Source organism: Mobula hypostoma, chromosome 6 (genome assembly GCF_963921235.1).
Source record: "Mobula hypostoma chromosome 6, sMobHyp1.1, whole genome shotgun sequence".
NCBI classification, from domain to species: domain Eukaryota; kingdom Metazoa; phylum Chordata; class Chondrichthyes; order Myliobatiformes; family Myliobatidae; genus Mobula; species Mobula hypostoma.
This window is the reverse complement of record NC_086102.1, coordinates 106,210,969-106,228,045: the sequence shown is the minus strand read 5'-3', so window position 1 is coordinate 106,228,045 and position 17,077 is coordinate 106,210,969. Positions and strand designations below refer to the sequence as shown.

Sequence of the window (17,077 nt, the reverse complement as noted above, 5' to 3'; positions counted from 1 at the left end):
GCTGAGAAGTGGCAAATGGAGTTCATCCCAGATAATTGTGAGGTGGTTCATTTTGGTAGGTCACATATGATGGCAAAATATAGTATTACAGACTCTTGGAAGTGTGGAGGATCAGAGGGATCTTGGGGTCCGAGTCCATGGGACACTCAAAGCTGCTGCACAGGTTGACTGTGTGGTTAAGAAAGCATACGGTGCATTAGCCTTCATCAATCGTGCGATTGAGTTTAGGAGCTGAGAGGTAATGTTGCAGCTATATAGGACCCTGGTCAGACCCCCACTTGGAATACTGTGCTCAGTTCTGGTCGCCTCACTACAGGAAAGATGTGGAAACCATAGAAAGGGTGCAGAGGAAATTTACGAGGATGTTGCCTGGATTGGGGAGCATGCCTTATGAGAATAGGTTGAGTGAACTCTGCCTTTTCTCCTTGGAGCGACGGAGGGTGACAGGTAACCTGATGGAGGTGTATAAGATGATGAGAGGCATTGATCGTTTGGATAGTCAAGCGGCTTTTTCCCAGGGCTGGAATGGCTAGCACATGAGTGCACAGTTCTAAGGTGCTTGGAAGTAGGTACAGAGGAGATGTCAGGGGTAAGTTTTTTGTTTTACGCAGAGAGTGGTGAGTGCGTGGAATGGGCTGCCGGTGACAGCAGGGGAGGCGGATACAATAGGGTCTTTTAAGAGACTCCTGGATAGGTACATGAATACTTTTTAAGGTAAGGACATGTTCAGCCAGTTTTGTGGGCTGAAAGGCCTGTGTAGTGCTGTATGTTTTCTATGTTTCTATGTGCAGAGCAGTTGCCATATCGAGCTCTTATGCATCCAGTTAGAATGGTAAAATGGTGTATTGAAGAAAGTGGTAAGAGCTGATAAGGACATGACATTTTTTTTTAGCCTCCTGAGGAAGTAGAGGCATTGGTGAGCATCACTGACATAACTAGAACCATTTTATTTTGGGCTAGGACCCCAAGGCATTAAATTGCTGTAAGACTGTTTCAGATCACTCTGGTACAGAGATAGCACAAACATGATAGGTTGCTGTGAATGGTTCTAACTACATTTACAACCAAAAGTGTTCAATGTGAAATGGCAACTTTTATACATACCCATATGTCTGTGCGTTCATCTATGATGCAGTGACTTTCCACAGTGAAGAGCTCAGGGGCTCGGTATGATATGGTACATCGCTCTGCTGCCCAGTCCTGCAACAGGACAACTAAAGTCAACACGGTGATGTGTTAGATGGCACACATAGAACAAAAAAAAATCAGTGTCATGTGGTGTTTAAGCTCCAATCCTCTATCTTGCCCTATCCCATATTCTATCTTCAATCTTTCTCCCTTTATACTTCTCTGCTGCCCACCACAATGTTGGAGCGTGGTCTGTGTTCATAACACTTGAAGGAACGAATATTTTCCCTTGATTTCCCTTTGGGTTTGTGTCAAAGGCACAAATTGATGTTAATAGCCCTAATTTTGGTCTCAGAAACATAGTAAAGTCCCAGCCCCTGAATCTGTCCAGCCAAATCCATTTGTAATAGACCGAGCATTTGATGTCTCTGGGCCCTGCACTCTATGTAAAGTTCAGAAGGATGGTTGGGAAGGAGAGGGTGGATCTCATTAAGACTACCAGACACTGAAAGGCATTGTTAGAGTAGCTTTGGAGAGGATGTTTCTTATATCAGGGAAGTCTGGGATCTGAGGGCACTGCAACAGAATAAAAGGACATTTGTTTAGAATAGGAGGAATTTCTTTAGCCAGAGGGTGGTGAATCTGTGGAATTTGTTGTCACAAACAGCTGTGGAAGCCGAGTCATTGGGTGCACTGTGAGGCAGAGATTGATAGGTTTTTGATTGGCAAGGGGGTAAAGGGCTACAGGAGGAAAACAAGAGAATGAGGTTGAAAAAGATATCAGCCATGATTGAGCAGTGGACCAGACTCCACGAGGTGATTGACTTTGGAAGGTCCAATTTGAAGACTGAATACAGGGTTAATGGCAGTGTGGAGAATTTTAGGGTCCATATCCATAGATCCTTCAAAGTTGCTGTGAAAGTTGAGAAGGTATATGGTACGCTGGCCTTCAGAAGCTGGAGGATTGAGTTCAATAGCCACGAGGTAATGTTACAGCTCTATAAAGTGCTGCTTAGACCACATTTGGAATATTGCATTCAATTCTGGTCACCTCATTATAGAAAGATGTGGAAGCTTTAGAGAGGGTACCAAGGAGACTTATGAGAATATGAGGAGAGTATATCTTCTGAGGAAAGATTAAGTGAGCCAGGGCTTTTCTCTTTGCGTGAAGGAAGGTGAGAGATGACTTGATAGAGGTGTACAAGATGATAAGAGACATAGAAAGATACTTTTTCCCAGGGTGGAAATGGCTAATACAAGGGGGTATTAATTATAAGGTGAGTGAAGGGAAGTATGCGGGGGGGGGGTGGAGAATGACAGAGATAAGTTCTTTACACAGAGAGTGGTGGGCATGTGAGACACGCTGCCAGGGATACTGGTCGAGGCAGATATATTAGGGACATTTAAGAAACACTTAAATAGGCGCATGGATGAAAGGAAAATGAAGGGCTATGTGGTAGGGAAGGGTTAGGTTGATCTTGGAATAGGTTAACAGGTCGGCACAACATTGCTGGGTGTAGGACCTGCACTGTCCTATGTTCTAACCCACAAGTTTCGATTCAATTATTCATCCATTGTAGGTAATCTTTGTATTCTCCAGACTCCTAACATTGGAAGAGGAGACCCACAGCAGCTTCAGCCATTGTTTGATGGTGACACAAGTCGTTCCTTAGAACATGCTCTGCCAGTAGTAGTTCTACCCCTTTGTAAAAAATTGCTCTGTATAAAAGTACGCAGACATAGTCAAAACACTCAGTTGTTATTCACACCAAACGCAGAATGAGGAAGGAATGTGATCCAAGTGCTTTTGACCGTGGACTTCACTCAGCTTCACTTGCCCCATCGCTGAAACCAATGGCCTGACTTTCAAGAACTCATCATCTCATATTCTCAATATTCATTGCTTATTTATTTGTTTTTGTATTTGTACAGTTTGTTGTGTTCTGCACTCTGGTTTGAGTGGTCTTTCATTGATTCTGTTATGGTTATTATTCTATAGATTTATGAGTATGTCCATAAGAAAATTAATTACAGGGTTGTATATGGCAATAATAAATAGACTTTGAACTTTGAATGATTGTTGGTGCCAGACAGGGTGGTTTGAGTAGCTCAGAAACTGCCATCTCCTGGGATTTTCGCACGCAACAGTCTCTAGAGTTTACAGCGAATGGTGAGAAAAACAAAAAAAATCCAGCAAATGCCAGTTCTGTGGGTGAAAACGCCTTGTTAATGAGAGAGGTCAGAGGAAAATGGCCAGATCAAGCTGACAGGAATGTGACAGTAACTCAAACAACCATGTGTTAACAACAGTGGTGCACCAACGAGCATCTGTGAACGCGCAACACATCAAACCTTGAAGTGGATGGGCTACACAGCAGAAAACCACGAATATAAACTCAGCGGCTGCTTCATTACCATAGGCGCTACAATATTGTAGTGGTTAGTACATTGCTATTACAGCTCAGGGTGTCGGAGTTTGAAGTTCAATTCTGGCATCATCTGTAAGAAATTTGTACGTCCACCCTGTGACTGTGTGTTTCCTCTGGGTGTTCTGGCTTCCTCCCACAGTCCAAAGATGTACTGGTTAGAAGGTTAATTGGTCATTGTAAATTGTCCTGTGATTAGTGTTAAATAGGTGGTTTGCTGGGCAGTGCGGCTCGTTGAGCTGGAAGGGCCTGTTCCACACTGTATCTCTAAAACAGGAAGTATTAGGTACAGGAGGTACCTAGCAAAGTGGCCACTGAGTGTGAATATTTCAAAAAGGATATGGGAAAGGACTGAGAGTTGGAACTAATAAGTAAGCTCTTTCAGAGAATCAGAAGACATAATGGGACAGCTGGTCTCTGATTGTGATTATAACTGCTAACTAATTAAGATTGTATTATATAATAAAATGAAAAATTAACAATTATCCTGTGATGGGTGGGAACTAAAGTTTTATATATATATATGTATAAATAAGTCCTGTCCTGACGAAGGGTCTCGGCCCGAAACATCAACTGTACCTCTTCCTAGAGATGCTGTCTGGCCTGCTGCGTTCACCAGCAACTTTTATGTGTGTTGTATGTGGGTATATGTATACAGACACACACACACACACACACACACACACACACACACACACACACACATATATATAAAAAACTGATTTTCAACAGACTTTCTTTTACCTGGATTGTCAAAGCTTCTCGTGACCCTTTGACTTCAATCCTAGCCTTTGTCATCGACCCCAGGTCCATAAGTACAGGCTGCTGATTGTCATCTAGAAGAACATTTGTGGGCTTCACGTCCCTGAGATGGCATGAACAATGAAAGATAAATCATTTATAGTTTCATTTGCAATGTCAGCATCTCTCACATTACAATCTGTTAAGTAGAGTACTTCTGAAATGTCCTGTCACAAACAAGAGAAAATCTGCAGATGCTGGAAATCCAAGCAACACACACAAAATGCTGGGGGAACTTAGCAGGCCAGGCAGTATCTAGGAAAAGAGTACAGTCGATGTTTCGGCTTGAACTCTTTTCCGACTAGACGTTGCCTGGCCTGCTGAACTCCTCCAACATTTTGGGTGTGTTGCTCAAACTTACCTGGTCCATTTCTGACACCTCCCTCTCCTTTCTCGATCTCTCTGTCTCTATCTCTGCAGATAGCTTATCCACTGATGTCTATTATAAACACACTGACTCACAGCTACCTGGAATATAGGCATTCTAACCGTTACCTGTAAAAATGACATCACCTTCTCTCAATTCCTCTGTCTCCACCGCATCTGCTCTCAGGATGATGCTTTTCATTCTGGAACGAATGAGATGTCCTCCTCCTTTAAAGAAAGGTGCTACCCTTCCTCCACCATCAATGCTGCCCTGTACCGCATCTCTTCCATTTCAGACTCATCTGCCTTCACCCCACCCTCCCTCCATCCCATCTGGGATAAGGTTCCTCTTGTCCTTACCTACCACCCCACCAGCCTCCGCATCCAACACATAATTCTCTGTAACTTCAGCCACCTCCAACAGGATCCCACCACCAAGCACATCCTTCCCTCCCCCTCAACTTTCTACTTTCCATACAGATTGCTCCCTTGTCCATTTGTCCCTCCAACACTGATCTCCCTCTTGGTGCTTATCCTTACAAGCAAGTGCTACACCTGCCTCTACATCTCCTCCCTCACTACCATTCAGGGCCTCAAATTGACCTTCCAGGTGAGGCAACACTTCACCTGTGAGTCTGTTGGGGTCATCTACTGCATTCAGTGCTGCCAGAGTGGCCTCCTGTATATCGGTGAGACCCGACGAGCACCTACACTCCATCCACCTGAAAAAGGGGGATCTCCCAGGGGCCACCTATTTTAATTCCACTTCCCATTCCCATATGTCAGTCCATGGCTTCCTCTACTGTCACGACGAGGCCACACTCAGGTTGAAGGAGCAACCCCTTTATTCCATTTGGGTAGCCTACAATCTGATGGCGTGAACATCGATTTCTCAAACTTCCGATAATGCCCAACCCTTCCTCTCCTTCACCATTCCCTTTTCCTTCTCTCACCTTATCTCCTCACCTGCCCATCTGGTGCTCCTCGCCTTTTTCTTTCTGTCCTCTCCCATCAGATTCCCCTTTCTCCAGCCCAGTATCCCTTTCACCAATCAACTTCCCAGCTCTTTACTTCACCGCACACCCACCCCCCCAAGTTTCACCTTGTGTTTCTTCCTCCCCTCACCCTTCATCTCCTTACTCTGACTCTTTCTCTTTTTCTCTCTCCAGATCGAAACGTCAGCCATACTCTTTTCCCTAGATGCTGCATGGCCTGCTGAGTTTTTCCAGCATTTTGTGTATGTTGTTTTTTCTGAAATGTCCTCACCGTTAGGACAGGGAACAGTACAGCAAAAGCCACTTTGCCTCACAATGTTGTGCCAAAATAATTAAATGCCTAACTACACTAATCCCTTCTGTCTACGCAATGTTCCTATTCTTCCATTCTCTGCACATTCGTGTGCCTATCCAAGAGCCTCCTTAATGCCTCCATGGTACTTGCATGCACCAGCACCCAGCACATTCCAGGCACTCACCACTGATGTCATGTAAAAAATGTGATAATTAATTTGCATGTGGCTGTCTCCCATAAACAGAAATGGAATTACTTTCTTAAAAAAAGACAAGGTTGATTGAGTGATAAAGATCATCCAGGGAACTAGGGAGAACTCCCTTCCTCCTCCTTTTCAACATAATGCCTTTGGATTTTTTACATACAGTGTCTTGTAAAATTATTCAGCCCCCAACCCTATGCTCACATAAATGAGTATTACAACCAGGGATTTTTATCAATTTAACAGAGAATTTTTATTTGTGAATCACATGCTCCTAAAGCATGAATACTAAAAATTCAAAAACTGAAATGTCGGCAGTTTAAAGGCATTTATCTCCCTTTGCTCAGGACAGTTGAGTCACCTCTTGCAGCTATTACAGCTAGGAGTTTTTTTGGATAAGTCTCTATTAGCTTTGCGGAACGTAATGGAGCAAGATTTGCCCATTCCTCTTTGCAAAATTGCACAAATTGTTCCAGGTTAGTTGGGAAATTAGTTAGTTTGGTTTTTAATTTTTAGCAAATTGTTGACAGGTTTTGAAATTTTTCTTTTGATTAAGCATGATGCACAAAGTTTTCTAGATCAGCTCAAAAATCCTACTTCAATATATTTTAAATTTAGAAAATGAGACAACAAAATATGAAAATAGTTGTGGGGGCTGAATACTATGTCAAGGCACTGTACATAGAGGAGGTTTATAATTTCATTGCATCATCTTGCAAGCCTGAAGCAATAGTAGTATCTATAGATTATGGATCTCACACACACCTCACTGATGTTCAATGCCTACAAGTTACAGAGCTATACATTTATAAAGCACAGAAACTTTCACTTCAGCCCAACGCATCCATGCCTCAACCAATTTGCTTAGCTCAGCTAATCCCACTTGCCTGCATTTGGCCCATATTCCCCCAAAGCATTCCTATCCACGTACCAATCTAAGTGTCCTTTAGATGCTGTAATTATACCTGCCTCTACCACTTCCTCTGACAGTTCCTCCCACATACCCACTTCCATTTATGTGAAAAAGTTGCCTCCAGTCCCCTTTACGTCTCTCCTTAAACACAGTTAAAGGACAAGATTTACCTGTGTGCATAGCCCTTGTCATGGATAGCCTTCAGTCCCTTGCAGAGTCCTAGGAAGATGCTTAGTATCTGTTCTTCAGCCATGAAGTTATTAGCATTTCTCAGCTTCTCAAGCTCTGTCCAAAGTGAGCCATTCTGTAAGGGAAGAGTTGGAAATGGTCTAACTCTCTGTGATTAAAACAGAGGCATCGTTTTCAATCTGGGTCAGATGCTTGATAGAGTTTTAGATTCATAGAGCACTATGCTCTACACAGCACAGAAACAGCCCCCTCTACCCTTTCAGTGGATGCAAAAGATCCTTAGAAACTATTTTAATGAACAATTCAAAACAAAAAAGCTGATCATTTAAAGTAAGATAAAGTAAGCTTAACAACAGGAATTCTGCAGATGCTGGAAATTCAAGCAACATACATCAAAGTTGCTGGTGAACGCAGCAGGCCAGGCAGCATCTATAGGAAGAGGCGCAGTCGACGTTTCAGGCCGAGACCCTTCGTCAGGACGAAGGGTCTCGGCCTGAAACGTCGACTGCGCCTCTTCCTATAGATGCTGCCTGGCCTGCTGCGTTCACCAGCAACTTTAAAGTAAGCTTAGCTTTATTTGTCATATGTACATCAAAATATACAGTGAAATGTGTCGGTTTGCATCAATGACCAACACAGTCTGACAATGTGTTGGGGACAGCCTGCAAAGGTTGCCATGGTTCAGGTGCCAACATAACATGCCCACAACACACTAACTCTAACCTCTAGGTCTTTGGAATGTGAGAGGAACCCTGACCGGAGGAAACCCAAGCAGTCACAGATAGAAGGTACACACTCCTATAAACAGCGGTGGGAATTGAACCCTAATTGGTAATTGCTAGCTCTGTAAAGTGATTGTGCTAACTGCTACACTGCTGTGCTGTTTGCAAGAATTTTCGAGGGTGCAAACCTAGCTACCATATTTCCCCACAGTAACAACAGTAGCTCCGTCTTCAAGTGTACTTCATGGCTGTGAAGCAGTTCTGAACGCTTGAAGCTGTTAAAGTCCGTGAGCCTCTTTCTGTCATTAACTAGCACAGCAGAAACATTAGACCTAGGTGCTCACTAGGCACAGTTCAGACAGAGCTGAAAGTTTCCAAAAAGAACTGAGACCTTTACACACATCCCACAAGTTGCTGCCTGTAGTCATTGAATTCATTGGACAGGAAGTTCTTCGCAGCATACTGATGATATGAGACATGGCATAAATCCTAGTTGTGACTTTATTTATTCACCTAGTTACAACACACATTTATATAAATCTTTAAGATAGCAGATTCCAAGTTACTTTAAAGGTTACTTGCAAATCAACCTCCACCCAGTAACCTACCCCTCCACCACTACGTACACATCACCTAGTGTCACTTTATTTCTATGTTATAATAAATATTATGTACAACAGGATCATCAATATAAGTTACTATAATTGCACATTACACATCTGAACAGAGACTTACTCCTCATGTATTTGAAGGATGCAAGTAATAAAGTCAACTCAATTCAATTTCTGTACATAAAATCAGACTACGTATCTGTGCATTGTGTTTTATAGCATTGCTTTTATAGTTATATTTGTGTTTCTTTTCTGTTGCATTGGATCTGGAGCAACAATCATCTTTTCTCCTTTACACTCATGTACTGAGGAATAACAATAAATAAATCTTGAATTTTGAAAAGGGATATGGCTATTCTCAGGTTGGAGGAGCAACACCTTATATTCCATCTGGACAGCAACCAACCTGATGGCATGAAGATTGATTTCTCTAGCTTCCAGTAATTTCTCTCTTCTCCCCTCTCTCTTTTACTGTTCCCCATTCTGGTTCTCCTTTTACCTCTTCTCTTCTCCTCACCACCCACCACCAGCCTCTCTGGTTCTCCTCCTCCTTCTCTTTCTCCCATGGTCCACTCTCCTCTCCTATCCTATCAGATTCTACGTTCTTCAGCCCTTTATCTCTTCCACCTATCACCTGCCAGCTTGTACACCTCCCCCTCCCACCCCACCTTTTTTATTCTAGCTTTTACCTCCTTCTTTTCCAATCCTGATGAAGGGTCTCAGCCTGAAATATTGACTATTTATTCCCCTCCTCAGACGCTGCCTGACCTGTTGAATCACACCAGCATTTTTTGCGTTGATCTGTGTTTCCAGCAGAAATCTCTCATGTCATGAAAATGGATATTTGGCAGATGATTGAAAAGGGAGCTGGTCAAAACATGCATATATCAAGGCGCATCTTTAAAGTTAGAAGAAAGGTTGAGAAGTGGAGAGTTTTAACATTTGAATTCCATCCTAGGTACTTGGCAAATGATAGGATCACTGGCTCCTATCAACTCATGTCAACAACCTTGCATATCCCTGCTGGAATAGTACCACGACAGCAAAGAGCTGTAGCTTGCCAAGGGGAAACAGTAAGTCCACCCTCTACACCACCATGCTGTTGTAAAAACATGCTTAAATTTGCACTGTAGCTTCTTCCCTACAATTACAGGTAGTAGTGTGATCATTCAAGTCGAGTATGATGTTCTCATAAGACCATACGACAGAGGAGCAGAATCAGACCATGTGGCCCATCGAGTCTGCTCCGCCATTCCATGACGGTTGATTTATTTTCCCTCACAACCCCATTCTCCTGCTTTTTCCACATAATCTATGACACCCTCACTAATTAAGAACCTATCAACCTCTGCTTCAAAGACTTGGCCTCCACAGCCACCTGTGGCAATGAATTCCACAGATTCACTGCCCTCTTGCTGAAGAAACTTCTTCTCATCTCTGTTCTAAAGGGACATCCTTGTATTCTGAGACTGTCCTCAGGTCCTAGGCTCCCCTACTACAGGAAACATCCTCTCCACATCCACTCTATCCAGCTTTTCAATTCAGTAGCTTTCTATGAGATTCCCCTCATTCTTCTAAACTCCAGCACGTACAGTCCGGCAGCCATCAAATGCTCCTCATTCGTTAACCCTTTCATTCCTGGGATCATTCTTGTGAATCGCCTCTTAACTCTCAACAATGCCAGCACATCCTTTCTTACAGAAGTGGCAGTTTAAACATCACAAGCCCAATGGGGGAGGAAAAAAAAGGCCAATTCCCCCAATGCGAAGAGGAGACGAGAATCAACATTTTGTATCAAAGATCTGCCTCACCGCAAGCAACGTACAACAGTGAGTACAGGAGTGAGTGAGTCCACTAAGAAGACAAGTTTGTGATGATCTTGTGGTACTGAGGAAGATTAGCCAGAGAGGCTACAGGGAATGACCTTCGGTGCCATAGAGTGAGAGATAAACAAATGACAGTTATGGTGTCAGATGTCCATCTCAGGATCAAAAATGACAACCGTGCTATGTCCCAAATACCAGAGAGAGAGAGAGAGAGACTGAGCGAACATCCAGAGAAGAGATTCTATGACACAGCTCTAGACAATTTTCTCAAATCGGTTTGGAGACACCTTCTATTTTATTTGTAGTTCAACTTATTCGTAATTCTTGCTGTATCTGCACAAGGAGCAGCACAGCCCCACCTAGTGTTTGAAATCAGACACTGCACAAATGCAATGGGAAAAATCAGAGGAAAACATTCAAATCTGGCAAATCTGAAATGAATCCACAGCCTGGTAATGCAGAGCAGGTCTGCCAGTGTCTTGATAGTTTTAAGAAAACACTCTGGCGAGTGTTTACCTATCATCAGATGCCCTTCTGACAATATGCAGGAAGCTAGGAATAACTCCTGCTTTTCTTCAAATTGTACAATAAGATCTCTCACAGCCACACAGAGGAGAAAACAGAACTATGAACACAAGAGATTCTGCAGATGCTGGAAATTTTGAGCAACAAACACAAATTGCTGAAGAAACTCAGCAGGGCAGCCAGCATCCAGTGGAGAAAAATAAACAGTTGATATTTTGGTTGCAATTCTTCATCAGGACTAATGAAGGACCTGATGAAAGGTCTTGGCCCAAAATATTGACTGTCCAAAACTATTCGTCTCCAAAAATGCTGCCAGACAGAGATATGACTTCATGCTTTATCTAAAAGAGGGCACCTCTACTGATACAACATGCAATAAATATTAAACAGTTATCCCAGAGGAACGGTTAGATTCCGAGGACCGAGGGTCTAGTGAGATGGAGGAACTGAGGGAAATACATGTTAGTAGGGAAGTGGTGTTAGGTAAATTGAAGGGATTAAAGGCAGATAAATCCCCCGGGCCAGATGGTCTGCATCCTAGAGTGCTTAAGGAAGTAGCACAAGAAATAGTGGATGCATTAGTGATAATTTTTCAAAACTCTTTCGATTCTGGATTAGTTCCTGAGGATTAGAGGGTGGCTAATGTAACCCCGCTTTTTAAAAAAGGAGGGAGAGAAACCGGAGAATTATAGACCGGTAAGCCTGACATCGGTGGTGGGGAAAATGCTAGAGTCAGTTATCAAAGATGTGATAACAGCACATTTGGAAAGCGGTGAAATCTTCCGACAGAGTCAGCATGGATTTGTGAAAGGAAAATCATGTCTGACGAATCTCACAGAATTTTTTGAGGATGTAACTAGTAGAGTGGATAGGGGAGAACCAGTGGATGTGGTATATTTGGATTTTCAAAAGGCTTTTGACAAGGTCCCACACAGGAGATTAGTGTGCAAACTTAAAGCACACGGTATTGGAGGTATGGTGTTGATGTGGATAGAGAATTGGTTGGCAGACAGGAAGCAAAGAGTGGGACTAAATCGCACCTTTTCAGAATGGCAGGCAGTGACGAGTGGGGTACCGCAAGGCTCAGTGCTGGGACCCCAGTTGTTTACAATATATATTAATGACTTAGATGAGGGAATTAAATGCAGCATCTCCAAGTTTGTGGATGACACAAAACTGGGCGGCAGTGTTAGCTGTGAGGAGGATGCTAAGAGGATCCAGGGTGACTTGGATAGGTTAGGTGACTGGGCAAATTCATGGCAGATGCAGTTTAATGTGGATAAATGTGAGGTTATCCACTTTGGTGGCAAGAACAGGAAAACAGATTATTATCTGAATGGTGGCCGATTAGGAAAAGGGGAGGTGCAACAAGACCTGGGTGTCATTGAAAGTGGCACGCAGGTACAGCAGGCGGTGAAAAAGGCGAATGGTATGCTGGCATTCATAGCAAGAGGATTCGAGAACAGGAGCAGAGAGGTACTACTGCAGTTGTACAAGGCCTTGGTGAGACCACAACTGGAGTACTGTGTGCAGTTTTGGTCCCCTAATCTGAGGAAAGACATTCTTGCCATAGAGGGAGTACAAAGAAGGTTTACCAGATTGATTCCTGGGATGGCAGGACTTTCATATGATGAAAGACTGGATCGACTAGGCTTATACTCTCTGGAATTTAGAAGATTGAGGGGGGATCTGATTGAAACGTATAAAATTCTAAAGGGATTGGACAGGCTAGATGCAGGAAGATTGTTCCCAATGTTGGGGAAGTCCAGAACAAAGGGTCACAGTTTGAGGATAAAGGGGAAGCCTTTTAAGACCGAGATTAGGAAAAACTTCTTCACACAGAGAGTGGTGAATCTGTGGAATTCTCTGCCACAGGAAACAGTTGAGGCCAGTTCATTGGCTATATTTAAGAGGGAGTTAGATATGGCCCTTGTGGCTAAGGGGATCAGGGGGTATGGAGAGAAGGCAGGTATAGAGTTCTGAGTTGGATGATCAGCCAGGATCGTACTGAATGGCAGTGCAGGCTCGAAGGGCCGAATGGCCAACTCCTGCACCTATTTTCTATGTTTCTATTCCTGGAGCCTGACTTCATCTCACAACCTTCAGATTCAGAAGTGATGGTGCTATCAGTTCAGGTAATTCGAAAGTACACTAAGGTTGTAAAGTGGAAAGACCATAAACCAGGACAGTAGAATTGGCCCATTCGGCTCATCAGATCTACTCCATCATTCCATTATGGCTGATTTATTATCCCTCTCAACCTCATTATCCTGCCTTCGTCCTGTAGCATTTGACACCATTACAAATCCAAAACCCATCAGCCTCTACTTTAAATATACCCAAAGACTTAGCCTCCACAGCCGTCTACGAAAACGAATTCCACAGATTCACTACCTTCTCGCAAATTCCTAATTTCTGTTCTAAATGGACATATCTCTATTTTGAGGCTGTGTCCTCTTGTCCTAGACTCAGACACTATAGGAAACATCCACTCCATATCAACTCTGTCTTGGCCTTTCGATATTCAATAGGTTTCAATGAGATACTCCCTCATTCTTCTAAACTCCAGCGACTACAGGCCCAGAGCCATCATCGTTCATTATACATAAACCCTTTCATTCCTGGAATCACTCTCGTGAACCTCCTAAGGGCCCTATCCCAGGGGTCTCCAACCTTTTTTGCACTGTGGACCAGTTTAATATTGACAATATTCTTGTGAACCGGCCGACTGGGGTGGGGAGGTGTTCAAGTAGGGTTAAACTCACCTCAACATGTCTTTTACAGTTAGGGTTGCCAACTTTCTCACTTCCAAATAAGGGACAAAAGTAGCAGTCAAATCTTGACGAAGGGTCCCGGCCCGAAACGTCGACTGTACCTTTTCCTATAGATGCTGCCCGGCCTGCTGCATTCACCAGCAGTTTTTGTGTGTGTTGATGGGACACTTGTGTTTACCCCGAGAAAGACTACCATGACCATGAAGCCTTGCGCAGGCACCTGTGTGCGCACATGTGATGTGCGCATGCGCGTACGTGCCGATTTTTTTTTCCACAAATCAGTTTTGGCTGAATCTTCCCGACTACACTGTACATATATTATTTCTACTTTATATAGGCTGTGTACTTATCATATCATTCCTGCTTTTACTATATGTTAGTGTTATTTTAGGTTTTATGTGTTATTTGGTATCATTTGGTAGGTTATTTTTTGGGTCTGGGAACGCTCAAAAATTTTTCCCATATAAATTAATGGTAATTGCTTCTTCGCTTTACGCCATTTCAGCACAAAAGGTCTCACAGGAACACTCTACCTTAGTGGGGGAAATGCGGGACAAGGGCAGTCCTGTATGGGACAAACCAATTTAGCCCAATATACGGGATGTCCTGGCAAATACGGGACAGTTGGCAACCCTATGTTCAAGTTCAACAGTGTGTGACAGGGAATGAGGAAAGGTGCAGCTGACTCATATCGTTTCCTCGCAGCCCAGTACCACATGCTTCGCGGCCCGGTGGTTGGGGACCACTGCCCTATCCGATCCTGCACATCTTTTTCTGAGACACAGGACCTAAATCTGTTTACAATACTGTGGTCTTGTATAGTGTGGTCTGACTAATGCCTTATATAGCCTCAGCATTATATCCTTACTCTTATATTCTAGTCCTTTCAAAATGAATGCCAACATTGCATTTGCTTTCCTTACCACTGACTCAACTTGCAAGTTGACTTTTAGGGAAGCCTGCATGAGGACTCCCAAGTCCCTTCGCAGCCATGAGTTTTGAATGATCTCCCATTTAGAAAACAGTCTACACCTTTATTCTTTCTACCGAAATGAATGACTGTATTTCCCTATACTACATTCCACCTACCACTTCTTTCCCATTCTCTCAGCCTGTCAAAGTCCTTCTGCACACCCCCTACTTCTTCAACGCTACTTGACTCACCACCTGTCGTTGCACTGTTTGCAAACTTGGTCTCAAAGCCATCAATTCCAACATCAAAATTGTTGACATATAACGTGAAAAGACGCAGTCCAACACCAACTCCCTCAGAACCCCACTTGCCACCGACAGCCAACCAGAAAAGACTCCTTTTATCCCCAACTCTTTGTCTGCCCCAGTCTGCCAATCCTCTATTCATGCTAGTATCTTTCCTGTAATACCATGGGCTCTTATCTTGTTAGCTGCCTCATGTGCCGCACCTTGTCAAACGACTTCTGAAAATCCAAGTAAACAACATCCAATGACTCACCTTTGTATACTCTGTTTATTATTTCCTCAAAGAATTCCAACAGATTTGTCAGGCAAAATTTCCCCTTAAGGAAGCCATACTGACTTTGGCCTATTTTATCATGTGCCTCAAAGTATCTCAAAACCTCATCCTTAATAATGGACTCCAATATCTTCCCAAACACTGAGGTCAGACTAACTGGCCTATAATTTCCTTTCTTCTGCATTTCTCTCTTCTTAAAGAGTGGAGTGACATTTGCAATTTTCCAATCCTCTAGAACCATTCCAAAATCTAGTGATTCTTGAAAGATCATAACTAATGCCTCCACAATCTCTTCAGCTACCTCTTTCAGAAACCTGGGGTGCAGTCCATCTGGTGCAGGTAACTTCTCTTCCTTCAGATCGTTGAGCTTCTTAAGCACCTGCTCCTTAGTAACAGCAACTACACTCACTTCAGTCTTGAATTTCCGGCATACTGCTAGTATCTTCTACAGTCCAATACAACCTCTCCAACTTTAATTTCTAATAGTCTGATATCCAGCCATGCCTCTCTTTTACTTTTTATACATCTGAAAAAATTGTTATCCCTTTTTATATTATTGATTAGCTTAACTTCATATTTCATCTTTTCTCTCCTTATGGCTTTTTAGTTGCCTTCTGATGCTTTTTAAAAGCTCCCCAATCCTCTAACTTCTCACACATTTTTGCTATATTATACGTCCTCTCTTTTGCTTTTATGCTGCATTTGACTTCTCTTATCAGCCACGGTTGCCTCATCCTCTCTTTAGAATACCTCTTCATCTTTGCAAAGCATCTATCCTAGACCTTCCAAATTGCTTCTAGAAACTCCAGCCTTAGTTGTTCTGCTGTCATCCCTGCTAGTGTCACCTCCCAATCTACTTCGGCCAGCTCCTCTCCCACACATCCGTCATTCCCTTTACTCCACTGTAATATTAATATAGCAGAGTTCAGCATCTCTCTCTCAAATTGCAGGGTGAATCTATGATTTTATCATCACTGTCTCCTTAGGGTCCCTTTACCGTAAGCTCCTTAATCAAATCTGGTTCATTACACAATACTCAATCCAGAATTGCCTCTTCACTAGTAGGTTCAATCACAAGCTGCTCGTAGGTATTCCTCAAATTCCCTCTCTAGGGATCCAGCATCAACCTGATTTTCCCAATCTACCTGCATATTGAAATCCCCCATGACTATCATAACATTGCCCTTTTTATATGCCTTTTCCATCTCCCACTGTAATTTGTATCCCACATTCTGGCTGCTGTTCAGAGGCCTGTATTTAACTCCTATCATGGTCTTTTCACCCTTACAGTTTGATTACACCATTGTTGTGGGCTGTATCAAAGCTGGTGATGGATCAGGATATAGGAGGAAGATTGAAAATTTGGCTGTGTGGTGTAATAACAACAACCTCTCTCTCAATGTCAATAAGACCAAGGAACTGATAGTAGACTTCTGGAGGGTGAAACCAGGGGTCGGTGATCCAGTAATCATTGAAGGATCAGAAGTGAAGAGCGTCAGTAACTTCAAATTCCTGGGCGTCACTGTCTCAGAGGACCTGTCATATAAACATAATTGCGAAGAAAGCATGACAGCGCCTTTACTTCCTCGGGAGTCTGCAGAGATTTGGCACATCATCGAAAGCCTAGGCAAACTTTTATAGTTGTGTGTGGAAAGTGTGCTGACTGGCTGCATTACAGCCTGGTATGGGAACACCAATGCCTTTGAGTGGAAAATCCTACAAAAGGTAGTGGATTTGGCCCAGTACATCACAGGTAAAACCCTCCAAACCATTGAGCACATCGACATGAAAAGGTGCTGTAGAAAAATAGCA

At 43.1% G+C, this 17,077-nt stretch overlaps 1 protein-coding gene across 5 annotated transcripts in view; it reads right to left on the bottom strand.

The window, feature by feature from the left end:
• Positions 1–17,077, bottom strand: part of stk16 (serine/threonine kinase 16) — a 59,145-nt gene that overhangs the window by 17,788 nt on the left and 24,280 nt on the right. For all 5 annotated transcript variants that reach the window (XM_063051364.1, XM_063051366.1, XM_063051363.1 and 2 more), the window contains exons 4-6: positions 7,297–7,430; positions 4,299–4,419; positions 1,105–1,200 (exon numbers count right to left, since the gene is read on the bottom strand). In XM_063051364.1, coding sequence (XP_062907434.1) covers positions 1,105–1,200; positions 4,299–4,419; positions 7,297–7,430 — 351 coding nt within the window. The remainder of the gene's footprint in view (positions 1–1,104; positions 1,201–4,298; positions 4,420–7,296; positions 7,431–17,077) is intronic.